Raw genomic sequence first — 22,514 nt, 5'->3', positions numbered from 1 at the left:
TTTTTTATTGTCGCGTGTTGAGTTTGGAAAAACCGTTCGATGGCGTCTGGGCTCACTGGATGGATTCCGTTTGTACCTCCCGCAAAGTGTGTGCGGGGCAATGATTGGATGATGCAGTGTGAAGATAAAGCAGGAGGCACGCAGACACCACACACGCAGCAAGGTTTGGAATCGCCACCCCAGAATAACGAGTTAAAAAGATGCAATGGGTAAATAGTGAACCCTCCGTCTCGCCTTGCGGGGAGATTAGCTTACGCGGGTTAGGGTTAGGGCAAACACGTCCGCAAGTAAACCGATTGCTTTAAGAAGCAATTAAAACAGCCTCACTGCACTGTACTCTTCACGTCCATTCCGTAGAGGTAAAAATTCGTACAGTACATGTTTTCATAGCTTAATTTACATACCTTTTAGAATGATCCGTGTTGGGTTTGTTGTGCCTGGGCCACCCCTCTCCCCATTACTCGGGATAAATTGAGTGTTGATTTAACCCAGATTAGAAATTCACATTCATTTGCATTTCGTAATGAAGCGAGCTCGTTTGTTTGAGCCACGGTGTAACGGGTTAGCGGCAGAGTGTGAGGGCGGCAGACTCGGCGTGATGTCTTTGCCGGTCTCCAGAGAGAAACTGTGTCGAGTTATGTTTTGATTCGACCTTCGCTTGACTTTGGGATTTCACATTTACTTCTACTCAATTTCATTCACATGGCACGCGTTAACAATTTTATTTTTCACGAAAAAAAAATGATTCGATGACTGTGGCGGCGGCATGCTGCGGCCGGCGGCAGCGGTGCTGGCTTCGTGTTCGTGGATTATTAACCTGCTTGGCCGCCAATAACGCCATCGCGAAGCTTGCGTGCGGCCGGACGGTCATAACAAAATGTGTGAGCAACGCACGGGGGACGTCGTCTATTATTACCACAAACCGTTGAAGGTGAAAGCAAATTGCGTTGTATCTCATACCGTTCATTTTTATACGTACATGTTGAAAACTACAAATTATGTTCGGACTCCATTCTTGGCAGTGGTGCGCAAACACAAATTCCAAAAACTCAACAGATTCATCAATAATGCTGCCCTAAAAGAAAATGGATGTATTTGAATAGATAAAAGGTGACTTTCAGGCAATGGCCCTTCTTCGGTTTAGGGTGGTCCACCAACCCTGGCTGCTGCCTCCACAGTGCCAGACTACGGGCAGCCAAGTGCAGCAGTTGCATAGCCGTCGCGTACGCAGTGGCAGCATTGCCAGCCAATCCGTGCCACCTCCCTCACCACTCGGACCGGTTTCTTGGCAGGCGAGAGACCTTTGTGGCAGCGATATTTTATATTGTCACTCGGTACGAGGTGTGTGTTAGGTGGACTGTCCCCAGCGCCACACCGTCCAGTCTCCACCAACCCCCCCTGTAACGCAGCGTGGGTCTCACGTTCCTCGTGTTCACATGATTCGAGGCCCCCGTGGGGTACCCCTGTAGGAAACTTGAAGAGAAATATAATGACTTCTGCTGTGAAGGAGAGGAATGTTTCATTCTGTACTCATTCTGATTGAGGTGTCAGCATGTGGCCAGAGTTGTTGACACGTGTTTTCGCGTTACAAAATTGAAAAATAATGTCAAGAACCGAACTGAACGGGGTCACGAAATAAACAAGGTTAGAAAAAATAAAATATAATTCACTTCGTTTTGAGGTGTAGATGTTTTCCTTGGAATCCCCGGCATGCAATTTTCCTGGCGTGCCGATGGTGTGCTGGTTTTTAACTGCTGAGCACGTGGATTCCTGAAATTTAAACGGCCTCGGCATATTTAATATCGGAAGCTGTGGCCTCACAATCGGGCAAACGTATTCGCGAAGCACATCCGCCGTCCGCATCAGCAGGGCCGATGACCGGAGACGAGCCGCAACATTGCGAGGCTTCGAGCCAGCCGTGCCCCTGCAGCCTCGCGATCCGGTCGCGTGCGCTCGGAGTCACCCCACCGTTATTAGCTGGTTAAGATCTTACCCGTGAAGTTCAAACCAAATTCCAAACGCGACCGAGGGCTCTGCGGTGTTTGCCATCAAAATTCTTCTTTTTGCCAAGGAGAGTGCGACGACTGGATAAGGTCTGCGTGTTCATAATTATAAAGGGCGTGGGACCGGCCATGGGAGATTATCAACGGCAGCGCAGCAATTGTCTCGCGAGGGACGTGCCGTGCGTTTCCCGCAGTCTAAATTACGGGCTACGAGGCCCCCTCTGTGCCATCGTGGGCCACTCAACGGGCTCGTCACGGGCCGTGCCTCTGGGCTCGCGCGCTGGGGACATGCGTGCTCTGGGAGGGGGCGGGGATGCCCCCCCCCCTCCCCGCCACAGGAGAGCCGCACCGGAGAGAGGGATTTAAATCGACCGGCTTATAAACCTGGCAGAGGCGGCGCTGTCTTTACCAACACTCGCAGAACTGTCTTGGCCCTGAAGGGAGAACAGCACAGCCATATGTTCCCAGCATGAGAATGCCACTGGTAATTAATTTAAACCACGGAAACACACTAATCAGTAATCACTGCCACCTTCATTTACAAAAGAGTCATCGAGGAGATTTGAAAAATCACGCGGTGACTTTTAATTTGTAAGCGAAGTCTGCCTTGTTTAATAATCTGCACATGCTAAATGAGTAATTATCCTTGTGAGAGCATTTTGCTTTGCTCACGACTTGTCTGTCACGCTGGTTTCGGGCCGTTCCGTAGGACACCCGCGGTCACGCTGTGCGTGGAGGTGGTCCCGAGCCGACAGCTCCGGGGGTGAAGGTGCACGGCGAGCGCCGAGCGTCTCCAGCGGCCGCCACTTATTGGTCGCCGCTTGTGCCGCGACGTCGTGGCGGAACGTCGTGGCGCGACCGCGGCTCGGCGAGAACGCTCGTGGCTTGAGTGCCCGTGTGAATGTTGCGGCACCACCGGAGCCAGAATTGTGTCGCTTCGGTGACACGGGACGTGCTGCTGCCATTTCACAGTCAACTGGAATTCTCTCGGTTCGTTACAGCCTTAGTGCAGAGCGTCACTTCGGTGCTCGGGCTCCCGAGCACCGTTGCAGCTAGCAAACACGTACATTTCACCGAGTGAGTCAAATAGAAAACAGGTAGTGCCTCCTTTATTGTTCAAATTCTGTTTTCATTATTGCTAAAATAACAAAATAAAATGTCTTTCAATTGACCGTCAGCTCTTGAACTCTTCAACCCAAACTGATCATCGGCGACGCTCGCCAGCCACCTCTGAAGCGAATGGCGAGAGTGGCCCAGCTGCAGGCCGTGGAGCTGCCAGCAGCTGCCCAACATTTAACGCTTTAAACGTTGGACACGAGCTACGGACATCGGTAACGTTTCTCGCGTTAGCGAAGCAAAGTAATGAAAACGTGCCGCATTTCGCCAGCTAGAGGACGCCATCAACGTGTGGCGCAAGGCGCGGGATGGACGTTGAGCACGCGCGTGGCTAACAGCACGCGGGAGCAACGGACGCCGGCAAACCGAACGGAACGACGCTGCGCTCGCACTTGGGCCGAAATCGGCTGGCAGCCGAATGGCCCCGCCGGACGCGGCCACGCTCCGTGGTGCGCACGCTCGCAGCGTAGCCCCGGCTCTCGTGGGGGGCCCCTCCCCGGGGGGGGCCCTATGGAGCCGCCCCCGGGGGCCGCGCTCGCTCGCTCACTCGCTCGCTCGTGCGGCGTGTCGACGCTACGAGCCACGGTGTGTTTGGCAAAACCCGACAAAGCGAGAGCCGGGGCAATTGCCTCGGGCCCGGTCACGGCCGGCTTGTTCATCCCTGGCTAATGGTCTGTGAGGTCTTGGGTGAGAAAACTTTATCGTCATTAATATATAAAAGATTACTTCTAAGTTACTGCACCAGAAAGGTTACAGCACGACTCTTGGTAATTGGATTTTGTGTGCACTGGACAATTGGTTTTAAAGGGGCTTAAAAACATAAAATCAGTCGAAAAGGCAGTTCGTACAGTGTGCTAAAATCTTCATTCAGTGGCGTGCGTTGATAATTGGGACCCGAAATGTTTGCGGTTTTGGAGCGAGCACACGCACACGCACTTGCGTACACGCGCACGCGCATACACGGCGCGTGCTCGCAGAGAGATCTCCCCACGGTTTTCCCTCTGTAAGCAACTGGACATCTCTCCCCACCGGCTGCCCGCGCTTTGGAAATCGTGGTTCATCTATGTTTGAGGCCGACGAAAGGTATGCAGAGCGGGTGCGCTGCCTGTCGCGCGTTTGGGCTTTCATGTGGCTGGGTAGGAAGATGACGCGCGTTAATTAAGAGCACGTGCCGTGACCGCACTTTTGCTGCGGCCTAATCCCCACAGCGTCCGGAGAGGTGGACGGAGATGGGAGAGAGCGAGAGAGAGCGAGAGAGAGAGAGAGAGAATGGCTGAATTGATGGCTCTTGGGAAATTTAATTATGTGCTTGCACTGCCTGTGTCTGTGCACGGACGTCCAACTATGGGATTGTCGTGTTACTTATTAAAACGCGCCCTTCTTTCCCCATTATGCAAAACAAGTCAAATCGGATTGCGTAATAATGTCCAGACCAGAATGTAAAGGTTGAAGCATCTAGTACGAAGGAGTTTGAGTGTTTTGTATGAAAAAAAATCTTCACGGTCATCAATGCGGTGTTGACGATCGATCTTTAAAGCAGCTTTGATCACGGTGCATTTAGATTTTTTTTAGTTATCGTGTTTTCAGTATCAGTTAAAATCAGCGCGAGACCAAACGGAGCCTCGGGCCAGCGTTATTGACAAACGTGTTGACTTTAAGCGAGTTGTGCTTATACACTACCGCTAGCGTGGCAGCGCAGAACAATTCTTTTAGAAAACAAAGGTCGTTGCCTTTCGCTGGCAATCGGCGTGGCTCCGCGCCAGCAGCGTGACCGAGCGTCTGAGTTCCCGGCGCTCGGCTTGGGGGAGACGGGAAGCCTTCCGTGACCTGTGACCCCTGGCCGGCACAATCTCAGCGTAGCCCTGGAGATTTGCGAGGGCCCCCAGGGATCCATTTCTGGCTGAAACCCCGCCGTCGATGATTTATGTTTTGGGCACTTCGCACCGAAGAATTGCAGTGGAGAGAGAGAGAGTGGGGAAGGATGGAGGCAGAAGGGCTCTCGTGCCCATGCTTAGATTGCGCGTATATTTTTCACATCGCTCGCATACTTGTTCTGCCGTCTTGCTCATCGCTGCGATGTTAAAATCGGTGGCCAGGGCAGAGGACTCTGCACATGGAACATCGATCGGGTTTCCACGCCGCTTGCTCACAGCGAAGCTGTACGTGTAACGGTGTGCTTGCGCCGTTGCCCTCAGCGAGGAAGGCGCCTCTTTGCGCTGCATATGAGTTTGGCAAATGGGTGGCTCCCCTTGAATGTGCATTTGGTCACCATCTTCATGCAATTGCCTTTCCCTGTCTCCACATCTCTGAACATAAGCCTGGCTCTGCTGATGAGAGCAGTAAAGTTGAAACCAGTCCGGGATTTTTTGCTGGAGCAAATGCTGCTTCCTGGTGTTGGTCTGGGAAGGCAATTATTATTATGTATATACGAAAGACGTAAAGTATGTCTGGTTTATATAACTGAAAGCTTTCGTGACTGCAGGAATTCATATTCTTTGGGTCTTTCGGTAAAATTACGCAGATAGATTCAAAGAAAATAATATTTTCTTTGAATCTGGTTATATATGCTTTTACCCATGATGCTCCATGGCAATGGATAATGAGATTGGGTATAAGATTGGTTTATTTTAGTTGATCGACCGATCAACTCTCCGGGCCAGTGTTATCCGGCAGCAGCATCTGTTTTAGAAAGCAATCTCTGGACCGGGTTCAACCTTTACGGACCTCTCCAACAGACTTGTTAAATAAACACAGTTGTGTCATCCAAGGTTATTGGCAAGAGCAACTCCATTTAAACTATGGGCTATGTATTGTAAAAAATATTTATGTGAGAAAAGCTAATTTAACATGAAAGGCTTTTGTTTTGGCCACAATTATCTGTATGTCTCGCCTTTTGTAGGTGCAGTCATCCGAGGCCCGAGTAGTAAATTGAACATTTGCACATTAGAATAAAAACAACCGTTCTATCGTTGGCTGCAGCTACTCGCTTGGATTTTGGCGGTGCTGAAGGCTCTGAGTTATGCGCCGCCGTGATATAATACATATTATAAATATAAGTAATATTATTATTGTTTGTATTTTGGTGGTGCTGACAGCTCGGGGTTATGTGCCACGGTGGATAATGCGGTACGCACGTGCGCGCCAGTCCCACTGCTTTAATTACGACAAAGAATATAACTATTCCTCCTGTCACCATGCGGTTGAACATAACCAGTCTGTACGTCTGTCCGTGTTGTTCGTGCGAGATGATTTTTATTCCGTTGGTTCCATACGACACTGCCATGCTTGAATGGTCAGCACACTGGATTTAAAATCCAGAGATCCTCTGTTCTATCTTCCGGCGTGGCAGTTGAAACAAGTTTAGAAAATCTGCCCCTCCCACACCCGCTGACCTTGTCCACCCAGCAGTTCACGAGTCAGTCGATCGGCAGGCCGCGTGTGGTTGGGTAAAGTGTGGCTACTCCCACGTCTTGCAACAACATGTCTGGCCATTGGACATCTGTCAACAAAAGAGCTTCATAGCTCATCGGATTCCTCCAATATAAATACATATTCTGAATAAATGAAAGATTCTTATTCAGTAGCCCAAATGCCCTGTGAAGGAACTCTCTCGAGCTGCCTTCTGACAGCAGTAGCATGAGCGAGCCGTTGCAGGGTTGCACCTGTGTCTCTGTGTCTGTGAATCTATCCTAGGGGCACAGTGGGAAACACAGCATTGGACAAGCAGAGTACATTTCCCGAGGACACCTATTGAAGTTAGACATGATTCAAAATGATAATGATGGTTATGATATCCACTGAATATCAACTATGTAGATTCATTTGTAAGTAATTGAAGCCATTCAATTGCTTGGTCTGGGAAAAGTTGGTAAATTGCAGATACACTGACTTCCAAATTACTTTTGGGGCAGTGCGAAGCTGCATGGGCTATGGTTCAGTGTTCATAGTTGCAGTCGCTCTCGTGCAATATTGAGGCACACCAAAGCAGATGGTTTGGGAAAGCTGAACTCGGTAATGAAAAGTAATGCAGCAATGTGCGTAGAGAAGGAAATTCTCAATGGGTGCGTCCTGCCCGCTATGACGCACGGTTCAGCAACACGGTCATTAACAAACAGAAAAACAACTGACACGTGGACAAAGAGGCGTGCAGAGACGCATGATTGGAATTGCGTCGAGTGACGGAAAGAGGAGCACCTGGATTAGAGGACATAACGCAGGTTGATGTCATCCAAACGGTTAAGCAGAGCAAGTGGCATTGGGCAGGACACGTCACGGCTCGAAGGGGCGATGGCCAGTGGTCAAGAGTCACGACGGAGCCGCGGCCGAGGAGTGGGACGCTTTCGGGAGGGCGTCCACCGAGAGCGATGGAACGATGATGATGATGATGACATCAGCTGGGTGTGCGGCTGCCGGGTGGCACTGCAGTCAAGCAGCTGGGAGGCACAACTCCCACTGCGCCTCGCACGCACGCCACGTGAACTCCACGCCACGTGAACTCCACGCCACGTGAACTCCACGCCGCGTCGTCAACGTCCTCGGACTCATCTCGACTAGCGGCTCAAAGGCGCTGAAGGCGAGGCCGTCTCCGCAGGGGGCAGCGGTGAAACGGAGACACCCGAATACCGACTTCTTCGGAGATGGCCTTCAGCCAGCAGTGGATTGACGACGGCTTACGACGAAGACGAGCACGCTGGCCGGCACGGTGCCAGAAGCGGTGCGTGGCGTCGTCCTGCCGGCTCCTGGTCGAGCGTTTGCTGCGGTCGGCGGAGGTGGACTGCGGACAAAAGTCATCATCCGCACGTCCATTCGCTCGTCCGGGCGCCGGCGGTCGTGCTCCGTTACCGCCCGCCCTCCGCGCTCAACACAATCGTGCATTGTGTTCCACGATAATATTACGTTACGTAATTGCTCCCAAAGCACACCTGTTATTTTTAGAGGGAGAACATTCCAAGCGCGTGTGGGTTGATTGAAAGCCTTTGATTGCAACGCGCACGTGCGAACGTGTGCCGCTCGCACGTGTGAACACATTTACCAGCAAATAATTATACACGCTGCGTGTGTGTCCGGCGTGGAGATAAACATGCGTTGAGACGCACTCTTGGCGCGCCGAGACTATAATTATTGCTGCAGGTTTTAGGCGTCGTGCTCTACTTCAGGGCGGATGCAAGACACGACTGCCGTGCAGCAATTAAAAATGGGCCCTACCGATGTCATTTTGTGATGGGTTCGATGTTCACAGATCGCAAATTGTAACCCGGGTGTTGAACTGCCTGCGTGCCACTTGCACTTGTCCGTCAAATGAACCCCGACGTTTTTTGAAATGGCATCGCGAACGTTTCGTGCAGAAATGCGTGGAAAGAAGAAAAGTTGCAATATGGAGCAATCTTGAAGGCATTTAATTTAGTAATGGCAATGTCACTATCGGTGGTCTCTTTTTATTTCTATCCAGTCGTACATCAATAACATCCACGTTAGGATATTAACGTTCGGTATACGCATGTGTATGTGTTTCTTCTGGTCGCCCGGCGGTAGTGGATTGGCTAGCGCATCGCGCTACGAACCCGGCGACTGAGTTCGATTCCCGCTCATGGCCAACATCAGTGACAGTTATCTGAACCTGTCTTGGGCCTCCCCTAGGTCCACTCGGCTTCAAATGAGTACTTGGTGTGGTGCGTAAACATCAGCATCGGGGAGACAAAGGCGGCCAGGCGTGGCGCTTGCCACCACCCCCTCGTGTGCCGTGTTAGCCGTCATAGATGCTCGTTAAAAGCACTTGCCCCAGTAGTCTGTTAAGGCTATACGGGGGGAGGGGATCTTTGTCTTTGTACGTGCTTGGCCATGGTAAAGTACGGTAGTTGATGGCGCATCCAGTGGCATGTTTTGCATACATTTACTCCTGTTTATAGAATACAAGGCGGATTTATGTATTTATTGATTTATGCATCTAATTTGTGATTCTGTTTCTGGATGCTGTACATGAGGGGTAGGGGACTTGCAGATTTAGAGAGGTGGGTGGTTTTGAAAAGTATGTATGTGATAACGTGTGCGTTATTATGCGTACGGCGACCCCAGCAAACCGAGTTTGATTCCTGGCCAAGGCTGACATCAGTGGGAAATGACTTCGATACCGGTTCTGGGCACTGCCTTCACCAATTGGGACTGACCAGCGTGGTGAAGTGTGGTCTAAAGACCCCCACGACCTGCACGATCCAGCTGGCGATTGACTCGGGGGCTGTAAAATATTCACGAAAAATGTAGGCACATTGATCGCTCCGTAAAATAAGTGCTTCTGTTTAAATACTCGCACACTGCAAGCTGTCACGTGTAATCTGTCAGGATAGAAATCTGCAATTGAACTTACCTCTAGGCTCTCAATCACAGTTCACGTCGTCATGAAAAAACGGTACAATGCGAATGATTAAATAGGTTCATGAGTAGATAAATATCTTGGGCGCACCTGACAGCGTGGAGATCCTGGGCAGATGTGACCTCGCCACGCCATTGTATACGGAACTAATCACCGCACTTCATTAAAAAACTTGGAACGGATTTTGAGCTTTTGCCCGGACCGCTTTGTCGCGCCGCTGAACGCGGGGCCGCGTGCCGCCCGCTCTTGGCTACGTACGACTCCGAGTGTGCCAGACTGGGGCACCGGGGGCCGTTCTCTTAACGGAATTAAATACAAACACATTTGCCTACAAAATGGGTTGTTGGTTTTTTGTTAATTTTTTTTCTTCGGCCAGCGATGACTGTGAGGGGATGATGAATCATCCGGCGTGATGCTGAGTGCGATCGCCCGGCAGAGACCACGGCGTGACCGACCGACTGACCGGAGCAAATTATTTGAGTCTGAATGAAGACACAGGTGGCTGCGCTCAATTGGTAGCGTTACTAGGGACGTCATCGGAGCAAAAGTCACAGCCCTTCAATCGCCTGCGCACGCCGCTGCTGGCGGAAGGGTTTTTGCTGCAGGAGGCTCTGGAGTGCCTCTGTAGGGAGGGGAGGGGGGTATTTGGTCTTCTCTTCCACACAGACTAGACGTTTTAGAAGAGGTGGGTGTGCCGACACTTTACCCCACCACACTGAACCCATTTACATGGCTGGGTGGACAGAGGCAGTGGGTGGGGGTTTAAGAAGCTTGCCCCGTTGTTTTAAGACTCGAGGACAATTGCACCTTTTGTTATTGACCGGTCAATGACCGAGTGAGCAAACAATGCTGGGTAGCTCGCATGGCGGTGGTGGTGGTGATGGCTGCAATGTTGGCTCAGTGCGGATTGCGCTGAGCGGGAGAATGCCAATGGCGCCGGTCTACGGGCCCTGCTGCCCGGGATCAGCTTCAGAGATTTACGGAATCTGTGGCAGCGATTTGTGATGTATGTGAATAAAACTGTACACAAATAAATCGAGTTTTGACCTACAGGTCTCCGGCAGAGCTCTTGACTTGTAAAATGGTTAACGCCAGACGCTTCGTTAGGGCGTTGTGTCTTGTTGCTTTAAATAATTCATTGAAAAAAATGTCTTATAATGCTTGTGTTACTGACACACAATTATGCCTAAGAACCGATTATTTTTGCCCGTGTGTTTACCCGATCTGATCAGATCTCAGGAACTAGGCAAAGGTTAGGCCTGTTCATTACGTTGATTGGAGACTACCTGGGAAAACCAGGTGTTGTAGGCTCGGGCTGCGAGGTGTTTAGTGGATATTCGTACGGCATTGGATTCTTGGAACCATCTGTGCGTTGGTTGACTCCAGATTCTCCTGTTTTCTCCCACACATGGCCAAACAGAGATTGTGGAATTCCCTATCTCGGTCCACAAGGGAATCAGTGTCTGTTACACTTTTTAAACCGCTTTCTCCATAACTTAAGATTTTACGTTAATCTCTTTGAGGCCTTGTGGGAATCGTGCTATAGAAAACCGAGTTTATTATTATTATTGTTATCCCACTGCAGGACCCTCCGGAAAAGGAGTTTTGACACTTGACCACAGCCCTTGGTGTGTTAATAACGAGCATTACCAACATTATTAATGAAATGCAAATGGTGCCGTTGTAGGTGCTCTCCATGCGTACCACTGAAAAGACAAAGTAAATAAGTGGGGACTCAAATCATGACCCAGAATCGTAACAGTCGAATCGTTGAGGGGGTCAATCGTGAAGTCACGATCGTCGACCGTTTTATTTTCCCTGTGGAATCGTCGTTCCGGTTCCCTTGTGTTGCCGCTTCAGCGGGAGATGCGGCCGTTAGAAGCTGCTCGCTCGTCGCAGGTGCAACGGGCGGCTCAGTAGCGGCGCAGCGTTCTTCGCCTCTTGGGGCCAACTCCCGCAGAAGCTCCCTTCCCGTTGCTCCACACCTGCTTGAGGCCGGCGGTCGTTGGTTCGCTCCCATTCACAGTGTCTTCACGCTTCGCTTCTGATTATGAATGCGGAGTGAACGACTGCGATTATTTTCCGCGCGCTGACGGATGGGCGCCCGTCACAGTCGCGTGTTCCACAATAGGACGGGGCGTCCTTGCAGGAAATTGCCACCGTCTCACTTTGCGAGCCGCTTACCGCGCCGTGCATCTGAGCAGGCGTGCTTAAGCGGGCCTCTCTTGAGCTTGGCCGCCGCTCTCGCCGGGTCCTAAGACGCCCGTTAGAGACGATTGACGTCGTTTAGTAGAGACTCGCGCGGGCCTGCGTTGGCGAGACCCCACGGGCGCTTGTGCCACGAGTGATGCATCGTTCATGCGCTGCCCTGGGTTTATCGTTATTAATATCATTCGTCTTGAATTGCGAGCTCGCGCTCTCCTGCGCTGCATCGTTTCCACGTCGTGCGTGCGTTATGTGTGTGTTTACGCGTTTTCGGCCGCTGCCTTGCGTTACTTTGAGCGATCGCGAGAGACCTTGACGGCAGGCGACCGTGCCTGCGCTCGCACCGCCCCCCCCGTCCCCCTTGACCCCCGCATCGCTCTCTTCCCACGCGTCGCTCGTGACCTACGCGGACCACGCAGCCCCGCGCGGAACGCGAAACAATGTCGGCAGCATTCATGCGTTTTGTGCGCGTGTATTTTTAGCGGATAGGAATTCCTTTGTGTTATAACGATTGTTTTGCTACTTTGGTAATTGCCCTCCCATTAAAACCATTAACTAGAGGCTCCGCTTGTGTCTTCGGGGTGGGCGAATGATTTTTACCGGAGCTGGAGACGTTTGCCCCGGTTCTCCCGAGTTGAGCGGCATCTGCCGAGACGTTCCAGGACTTGGGCGATCGGCATCACCGCGTGTAGCCACAGCTCTTCCGACTGCTGCTGCCCAACTTGAGAATGGCTGCGAAGGCAAACGTGGCGGTTCGGTTCTCGTGTTGCCATGGTTATAAAATCGCAATATAAGTCGCAAGGGGTCTAGCGGATCCGTTGATTTATCGATCACAATCGCATAGCACACATATTGAATCGTATGTAGAATTTATCATTTTCAAATCCTATACTCTGTAGAGTAAGTAATATACAGATGTAGTGACATCGCAGGATGTCACAGTGCAATGCCGGCCCTGGAGAGGCACGGCGTGCGCTGATCGATCGCGCTGGATGGCACCACGCTCGGCATGCAGTGCTGGCCCCTACAGGATAGGATGTGGGCGTGCCGGCCACGGAAATGGGGTTACTCAGGGCAGTGGCGTCACGAGGGGGGTGCGGGCCGCACCGGGTGACACCATCAGAGGGGGTGACACCAAAATGACTGTCTATACAATTTCTCTTCTTTGGTTCTTTCGGTAAAGTCACGTAGAATGAGAATAAAAAAATAAATTGATAAAATAAAATAACATAACACAATAAAAGAACCAAAGAAGATGAATCATTGCAGTCACGAAAGCTTTAAATCGAAATATACAATTTCTGTGCAGTGTTTCAGGAGAAATGTATTATTTTTTATAAAAAAATATCCCTGTAGTTAGTTATAACAACAACAAAATAAATGGTGTTATAACTAAGACCAGCTTACATGTACAATATACCTATAAGGCTAAAACTCTATGCTAATTGACTTTTTGAACCTTCTCATGCGCTCCGGTCAGAGCTGTCATTATTGCCCAACTACAGTGACGCTTCGAGTCACGTGATTTCGTCTGCACGCGCTACAAGCACGTGCTGTTGTGTTCGTCGCTGCTCGTGTTTTTATAGTCGCTGATTTTGTCAAATTTTATGGTGTTTTAGCTACAATATCGTGGTAATTAGTATTTGTGAACCTATATATCAATACATTTCTTGAGAGTGAAGTAGTAATTAAAGGAAATATTGTAATTTAAAGGTGTAATTTAAATTTTGCTAGTTGTTTGCGTCACTACTATTGCGATTCCATTCAGTGATATACGGATGGAGCCAACGCATCCGTGCTTGGTGTGGATTGTCACTGCTGTTCTGATGCTGTTCGTCATCCCTGTCATCGTCGCAGCGCTGTCTCCTCTCCCTCCGCTGAACGTGACGTCACCGCACGCCGGGAAGCCCGTGTCTCCCACGCCGCAGCTGCTGGGCCTCGAGTGTCCGCACTCCGAGCTCACGTCTCACGTGGAGCACCACCAGCAGCAGCAGCAGGATGAGCAGCAGCAGGAGGAGGATCACCTGGATCACCAGCAGCAGCAGCAGAACCAACACCTGTTGCAGCAGCAGCAGAGGCAGTGGCAGTACCTGGAGGAGATGGTCAGCTCGCTCATCAGCACAGCACAGCAGCTCAAGGCCGCCTTGGAACAGGCGAAACAGGAGGCCGCGATGGCCCAGGCGAGGCTGCAGGCTGAAGCGGAGAGGGCCGAGGTAGGTGTGGAGGGCGGCAGAGAGGAGGGCAGCGGGCGAGAGGGCGGTAGCACGAGCACCGATTGTGCTCTTATCAGCTTGGTGTCACGAGACAAAGAATCCATTTGGATGTCTCGCAGAGCATTGTGACCTTTTTTTTGAGAAAAGCCCACAGAAGCGCATCATCACAGAGCGACCTCTTGAGATCCTTTTAAGTGAGCTATGGTGCAGTTGGCGCAGTAGGAGGCAGCGATTTGCTCCCTGCTCTGCAACTGAGAGCAACGTTCGTCCCTTTACAATAAAAGTGAAATTGTAGTTTTCATAGCCAAAATGTATCCAAATTAATTGCAGAACAAAATTGAATGTTTTATTTTATTTGCGCAGTCATCGCAGTGTTTGTTTTGTGACTGTAATAACTATATTGTGTGCGCGTGCTTTTGCGCGTACGTGCGTGCGTTTGCGGACACGTATGTGCGTGCGTGCGCGTGTGTGCTTGCGTGCATGCGTGCGTGTGCCCTCGCAGCAGGTGCTGAACCCGTACCACGCGCGCCTCGAGTCTCAACTCCATTTCCAACGCGTGGAGCTGGGCGATGGGAAAACCGAACTCATCATCAAGGTATCGACAGCGCCATATCGGACAATCGCACCTCTGATGCATCCGAAGATCGCAAAGCGTTGCAGCAGAGCAGCGATCCCGCTTCATCGCCATCATCATCAGCCACGATCGATCCACTGTTGGACGAATCCCTCCCCAAGCCGTAGCCGTTTCTCATGGCCCTGCGGTGTAGCCGCTCCGTCTAGCCGCTGCTCGTGAGCCGATCTCGCGACTCCGTTCTTTCTCTCTCAACGTCCGTCCCCCCCCGGGCGCGCTCCCGCCCCTTGGCTGCCACTCCGTCGTTAGTCTCGCCCACCGGCCCCTCGTCACCCCCTCTCACGACGTCTCCTGCCCAAGCCCGCTCCCTTTTAATGACGGTCGAAACGTCGTCGAACTTTGACGTGATCGACGGCTTGCGACGGGAAGGGCGCTCTCGGCGCGCGTCTCTGCCGGGTCTCTCCACTCGTTGGCGAAGTAAAACGTTGCCCTCTCCTCCCCCCTCCGCCAGCAAATGTGCGTCAACTGCGGGCGCGAGGCCATGAACGAGTGCACGGGATGCCACAAGGTACACTACTGTTCCACCTTCTGCCAGCGTAAGGTCAGTGCCCGCATGAGCACCCTCTGTGTGACGGGCGAGGCGCGATTTTGTGCAAGCGGTGCTCACGCCGGGGTTCTAAACGCCCGGGGAGGGAAGATGCCGACCTGAAAGTTAATCGGCTCTTTAATGGCGAATCCACACACTTGCCGGCTGCGTGTGTCCTGGGCTCTCCCGCACGAGCAAAATAACTTCGTTATTATTTCGACGACAGGACAGCGACGCAGAGGACCGGGTTACAACCGTCCTTGCAATTGAGCGACGCATCCGAGCGTAATCGTGGCGTTCCCCAGCTGTGATTTAGGGAGCGAAAGAGAGAGAGAGAGTGAGAGGGACAGGGAGCAGGAGAAGAAGAAGAGCGTCAGGTAGAAGAAATGCGATGGAGGAGGGGGTGAGGATGCCAAGTCCGGAGTGAATTGGCGCCAAGATTTTCCTGTACTCCATTAGTGACCCCTGCAGCGCAGCCCCTAGGTGTTCAAGGTTGGGAGCTCGTGAGTAGCGTGAAGTTTTGTTTATGACAAATATGCTCGAAAGTGACTTTGAGGAGAGCTTCCACAGCAGGCGAGTCGATCGTAGCAGGGCACGCACCGAGTTAACAAGCGGCAGCATCCGCCCTCTGGCACCAACCCCTTGTGGGGGGGTCCCTCCTGACAAAGCCCCCAAGCGAGCACCCTTCCTAGGGGTCCCGCCTGGCAAAGCTCCCTCGCGGGCAACCTTTCAATAGCACTCGGGTGACGTGGCTGGAGTTTGACCGCTGTTCATTTTTATTTTTATATATTTTGAATGGGAAGACGGAACCAGGATGTGGGGCATCGCAGCGACCTGCACAAGCGAGTGGACCCACAGGAGAGACTCATCGTGGTCGTGGTAGGGACAGACAGGCAGAGGCGAAGGAGAGACACACGAGAGGAGACAAAGAGATTCAGAATGAAGACCGCTGTAGGTTGTGGACGTGATATCGCTGCGCTGGAGCTGCCGGTAACTTCTTTCCAAATCCAAAGATGCTTTGAAGTCGTGTGGGATAGTTCGGGACGCAGAGCCTCGGTGTGCCTAGCTACAAGATGAACACCGTTTGTGTCTTTTGGTCACGTCTTCCTTTAAAACTCTCGTCAGAAACAATCGGTGCTCGTGTTCCCTCTGCCCCACGGGGGAGGCACTCCCCGGTGCTCGCTGCGCAGAGAGCCGCGCATTTTGAACAAGATTTGCGAAATTGCCCAACCCGGCTAAATTTCAGGCAAGGTGACGACCCCTTTCTGCCAATCACAGCCACCACCGTCACGGGGCAATCGTCAGGGCACTGGCCGGTTTCACCACCACCACCACCACCTCCACCCCGGTGATTGTGTTCCATGGTGTGTGCTGCGCCCCCCCCCCCTCTCATCCCACCGCCCCCACCACCCCCACCAACCCCACCACCCCGCAAAGCCTCCCCTTAGAGTCCCACCCATCACCCCGCATCCGAACCCCGACCCCCAACCTCTCCCTCAAACCCTCGCAACCTTCCCCGCTTGCAATCCCCCCACCAGTTTTCCTAAATCCCTCTCCCTCCGCCCTGTCCTTCCCCCGCCTGCCTCGCCCCCTCCGCCTCCTCGCCCACCTCGTCGCCCACCTCGTCGCCCACCTCTGGTCGCGGCCGTCGCGGCCGTCGCGACGCGTGCAGGACTGGAAGGAGCACCAGCACGTGTGCGGCCACCCGCTGGCGGCGGCGGCGCCGGTGGCGACGGGCGCCGACATCTCCGTGGGGGACGGGGAGAGCGACCCCCGGGACAAGGTGTGAGGCGCTGCGCCGCCTCCGCCTGCGCTGCTCGTCGCTCGGCCCCTCCAGCGCCGCACGCCGCCGGGACGGCACCGCTCGCCCCTGGCTCACCCACACGGCTCACCCACACGGCTCACCCACACGGCTCACCCACACCGCTCGCCCCTGGCTCACCCACACGGCTCACCCACACGGCTCACCCACACGGCTCACCCACACGGCTCACCCACACGGCTCACCCACACAGCTCACCCACACGGCTCACCCACACGGCTCACCCACACGGCTCACCCACACAGCTCACCCACACGGCTCACCCACACAGCTCGCCCACACGGCTCACCCACACAGCTCACCCACACGGCTCACCCACACGGCTCGCCCCTGGCTCACCCACACGGCTCACCCACACGGCTCACCCACACGGCTCACCCACACCGCTCGCCCCTGGCTCACCCACACGGCTCACCCACACGGCTCACCCACACCGCTCGCCCCTGGCTCACCCACACGGCTCACCCACACGGCTCACCCACACGGCTCACCCACACGGCTCGCCCCTGGCTCACCCACACAGCTCACCCACACGGCTCACCCCACCGCTCGCCCCTGGCTCACCCACACGGCTCACCCACACGGCTCACCCACACGGCTCACCCACACGGCTCACCCACCCGGCTCACCCACACCGCTCGCCCCTGGCTCACCCACACGGCTCACCCACACAGCTCACCCACACGGCTCGCCCACACGGCTCACCCACACGGCTCACCCACCCGGCTCACCCACACCGCTCGCCCCTGGCTCACCCACACGGCTCACCCACACGGCTCACCCACACGGCTCGCCCACACAGCTCACCCACACGGCTCGCCCACACGGCTCACCCACACGGCTCACCCACCCGGCTCACCCACACGGCTCACCCACACAGCTCACCCACAGAACTCTATCTTCCATTGCCACGCCGCTTGATATCGCGGTCAGTGCTGACGTGCGCACCCCCTGTGTGTACAGAACGCGCTCCATGTGCATACAGAGCGCGCTCCATGTGTGTACAGAACGCTCCATGTGTGTGCAGAACGCGCTCCATGTGTGTACAGAGCGCGCTCCATGTATGTACAGAGCGCGCTCCATGTGTGTACAGAACGCGCTCCATGTGCATACAGAGCGCGCTCCATCTGCATACAGAACGCGCTCCATGTGTGTACAGAACGCGCTCCATGTGTGTACAGAACGCGCTCCATGTGCGTACAGAACACGCTCCATGTGTGTACAGAACGCTCCATGTGTGTGCAGAACGCTCCATGTGTGTACAGAACGCGCTTCATGTGTGTACAGAACGCGTTCCATGTGTGTACAGAACGCATTCCATGTGTGTACAGAGCGCGCTCCATGTGTGTACAGAACGCGCTCCATGTGCGCACAGAGCGCGCTCCATGTGTGTACAGAACACGCTCCATGTGCATACAGAGCGCGCTCCATGTGCATACAGAACGCTCCATGTGTGTACAGAACGCGCTCCATGTGTGTACAGAACGCGCTCCATGTGCGCACAGAATGCGCTCCATGTGCATACAGAGCGCGCTCCATGTGTGTACAGAACGCTCCATGTGTGTACAGAACGCTCCATGTGTGTACAGAACGCTCCATGTGCGTACAGAACGCTCCATGTGTGTACAGAACGCTCCATGTGTGTACAGAACGCGCTCCATGTGCGCACAGAGCGCGCTCCATGTGTGTACAGAACACGCTCCATGTGCATACAGAGCGCGCTCCATGTGCATACAGAACGCTCCATGTGTGTACAGAACGCGCTCCATGTGTGTACAGAACGCGCTCCATGTGCGCACAGAATGCGCTCCATGTGCATACAGAGCGCGCTCCATGTGTGTACAGAACGCTCCATGTGTGTACAGAACGCTCCATGTGTGTACAGAACGCTCCATGTGCGTACAGAACGCTCCATGTGTGTACAGAACGCTCCATGTGTGTACAGAACGCGCTCCATGTGTGTACAGAACGCTCCATGTGCGTACAGAACGCTCCATGTGTGTACAGAACGCTCCATGTGTGTACAGAACGCGCTCCATGTGTGTACAGAACGCTCCATGTGTGTACAGAACGCTCCATGTGTGTACAGAACGCGCTCCATGTGCATACAGAACGCGCTCCATGTGCGTACAGAACGCGCTCCATGTGCGTACAGAACGCGCTCCATGTGCGTACAGAACGTGCTCCATGTGCATACAGAACGCGCTCCATGTGCGTACAGAACGCGCTCCATGTGCGTACAGAACGCGCTCCATGTGTGTACAGAACGCGCTCCATGTGTGTACAGAACGCTCCATGTGTGTACAGAGCGCGCTCCATGTGCGTACAGCGCGCTCCATGTGTGTACAGAACGCGCTCCATGTGTGTACAGAACGCTCCATGTGTGTACAGAGCGCGCTCCATGTGCGTACAGCGCGCTCCATGTGCGTACAGAACGCGCTCCATGTGTGTACAGAACGCTCCATGTGTGTACAGAACGCGCTCCATGTGTGTACAGAACGCGCTCCATGTGTGTACAGAACGCGCTCCATGTGTGTACAGAACGCTCCATGTGTGTACAGAACGCTCCATGTGCGTACAGAACGCTCCATGTGCATACAGCACGCGCTCCATGTGCGTACAGAACACGCTCCATGTGTGTACAGCACGCTCCATGTGCGTACAGAACGCTCCATGTGTGTACAGCGCGCTCCATGTGTGTACAGAACGCGCTCCATGTGCGTACAGAACGCGCTCCATGTGTGTACAGAACGCGCTCCATGTGCGTACAGCACGCTCCATGTGCGTACAGAACGCGCTCCATGTGCGTACAGCACGCTCCATGTGTGTACAGAACGCGCTTCATGTGTGTACAGAACGCGCTTCATGTGTGTACAGAACGCGCTCCATGTGTGTACAGCGCGCTCCATGTGTGTACAGCGCGCTCCATGTGTGTACAGAACGCGCTCCATGTGCGTACAGAACGCGCTCCATGTGTGTACAGAACGCGCTCCATGTGCGTACAGCACGCTCCATGTGCGTACAGAACGCGCTCCATGTGCGTACAGCACGCTCCATGTGTGTACAGAACGCGCTTCATGTGTGTACAGAACGCGCTTCATGTGTGTACAGAACGCGCTCCATGTGCGTACAGCACGCTCCATGTGCGTACAGAACGCGCTCCATGTGCGTACAGCACGCTCCATGTGTGTACAGAACGCGCTTCATGTGTGTACAGAACGCGCTTCATGTGTGTACAGAACGCGCTCCATGTGTGTACAGCACGCTCCATGTGCGTACAGAACACGCTCCATGTGCGTACAGAACGCGCTCAAAACGGTTATGAAGCAGCTGTGAACCGCCCCAGCGCAGGACGATCCTCAAAACAAAACGTCTCGAGACACTCGGAGGCGCTTCTCGCATACGAAGTCTCTAACTTATTATCGTCGTTATTATTAACATAACTAGCATTGTGTGTGTTTTTCCCCTTGCGCACATCTAATTGAGGTGAAGCATTCGTTGAGCGAATCGGCGTCCCGCGTGGCGCGGAGCCGCTGGCTCGCTGCCGCGCGTTTGACGAACGCGCGGCAGCGAGGGCTCGCGAGTGATCTTGAGAATATATTTGTTTCATTTTGGCGGGCGTTACACGACCACGCGAAGTACTTGTTCATTCGTACGCAGCCGGCCTCAGCTGGAAGCGCCCTCCGGAGGCCGTGCCGGACGCGCAAAAAACGGTCACGGACGGTCGTGGATGTGTCCCTGGACGGTTCACTCCGCACCTTTTGCCACATGCCATTTCCACGCCAACTGCTGGGACAGTGCCCACCTTGGGATTGCCTCTTTGAAGGCGAGGGTCGGTGGTGGCGAGGGTCGGTGGTGGCGAGGGTCGGTGGTGGCGACAGTCGGTTTTTATGAAGCTCCCCAAATCCTGCGAGGCGCCCACGGGATGGCGACACGGTACGCAAGTTCACGAACCCATCTGTGCGGACCTCTGAGTGATCGTTCCAGGCAGGTGACTCTCACAAACGAAGACTGTCGTGGTCTCGTGCGTTCTCCCCTAGTCGATCAATGTTTACTTAGTGTCTACTCCTCACGTGCATGGGGCTTTCTCCGGGTATGCTCCTTGTCTCCCACTCGCAAAAGGACAGCAGCAGCAGCAGCTTTAAATGGAATTGGTAGAACAACCCAGCATCTAGAACCATCCTGAAAACGAGCCTCGAGATTCGGCGAGGCTTTCCCGTGTAGATCGACTATTATTAAATTACCTTTCTTCATACGCAGTCACTAAAAGTCCCTACTGCGTGCGCACTCCCGTGGCCGATTTGTTGTTAATTGAGTAATTGCTGCAATTTCTCTGTGCTCAGGATTTCACGTCCCCCCCCCCCTCTCCCCAGGGGGCGGGGCGGGGTGGGGGTCTGTACGTTTCATTCGCCGCACGCCACCGACGCACATGCGCCGGTTTAGCAACGGCGTCACGTTTGCCGCACCGCCCGGTATCGCTGGGCACGCGGTGGCCACAGCGGGCGGCCGTGGTGATCTCTCGCGAGTGGGACGGCCCTCCCGAAACGCAGTGGCTGCCCACCTGCGCTGTGTGCGCCTCCCCCCCCCCCCCCCCCACTGGGGCTGCCCAACGCATGTTGGATTGTCGAGGCCCATCGCGGTTTCACGATTTTACTTTTTTAACCTCCAGCATCAATGAATATGGATACACGAGAGAAACCGTGCATTGATATCGTTACTATTGTGCTATACAAATGAGATTCCATATTTTATTATTATTACTATTATTGAACTTGTTCACCCAGGAAAGCCTCAGAATCTTTTATTTGGGAGAATCCTGGAAATGTTTCCGCAAGAGGGGGAGGGCGATGTTGTCTCTGCTGCTGCTGCTGTGTGATCCCAACTGAGTGAATTTGGAGGTGATTTTTCAGCATTTAGATGACTTGGAGAAGCCAGAAACCCATGCACAACAGGGGGAGAACAATCAGACTCCACACAGCGAGGCGCCCGGGTCAGGCATCGAACCCAGGCCCACGCGGCTTTGGCAGGTACCCTGGTCGCTCTTGAAAAAGAGACTTGAAGTCCCAATGGCTTGTCTTGTACACGTGCACAGCCCTCTGTCAATCCACTGCTGGATGGGGGCCTTCCCACTACGTGGGTATTGTTGGCACTGCGCAGTGCTGGTCAGTGCGGCATGGTGAATAGGGGGGAGGTTGAACGTGGGAGCATAGATGCACAGTCTAACAATGGTTTTTGCAGCGCTGCTGTCCGCTGCCCATGACGAAGCCCTGTAGCAGCCTGTAACACCTGGTGAGCGTGGTGGTCGCCCATCCAGACCCTATATCAATACAGGCCCTCAAACCTGCCTAATCGGTTATCGCCTCATTCAATAAAGATAGCTCAGTGAATACACAACTGCTCCACCTTTAATCTTCTTGAGTTCCGTCTTCCTTCGAGCCGTCCTCACACACAGTGGACGCCTCCTCTCTTGCGAGGCGCGGAGATGTTCGGGACGTCACGCGCGGCTGATACCCCGCGCTCCCACACACTTCCCACACACCTCGCACACACAGCGCCTGATGGATGTGCCGGTGGCCGCTCACTGCTGAGAACCCCCGTGGGGAGTGGACGCGTTAACCCATCTGTCCTGAC

General features: G+C 53.7%; 1 protein-coding gene across 7 annotated transcripts in view; it reads left to right on the top strand.

The window, feature by feature from the left end:
• The window catches only part of LOC116940054 (deformed epidermal autoregulatory factor 1 homolog), a 59,437-nt gene extending 37,160 nt beyond the window's left edge, over positions 1–22,277 (top strand). For 2 of the 7 annotated variants that reach the window (XM_076065468.1, XM_076065470.1), the window contains exons 9-12: positions 13,549–13,904; positions 14,407–14,499; positions 14,987–15,043; positions 15,865–16,591. In XM_076065468.1, coding sequence (XP_075921583.1) covers positions 13,549–13,904; positions 14,407–14,499; positions 14,987–15,043; positions 15,865–16,029 — 671 coding nt within the window. In that variant the 3' untranslated portion in view covers positions 16,030–16,591. The other 5 variants (XM_032949334.2, XM_032949331.2, XM_032949335.2 and 2 more) reach the window with 5 other exon arrangements.
• The last annotated feature ends 237 nt before the right edge of the window (positions 22,278–22,514 follow it).

This window comes from Petromyzon marinus, chromosome 7 (assembly GCF_048934315.1).
Source record: "Petromyzon marinus isolate PM22_M1 ecotype Great Lakes invasive population chromosome 7, UKy_Petmar_22M1.pri1.0, whole genome shotgun sequence".
Taxonomy (NCBI): Eukaryota; Metazoa; Chordata; class Hyperoartia; order Petromyzontiformes; family Petromyzontidae; genus Petromyzon; species Petromyzon marinus.
Note: the sequence above shows the minus strand (reverse complement) of the source record. Positions and strands in the feature narration are given on the sequence as shown.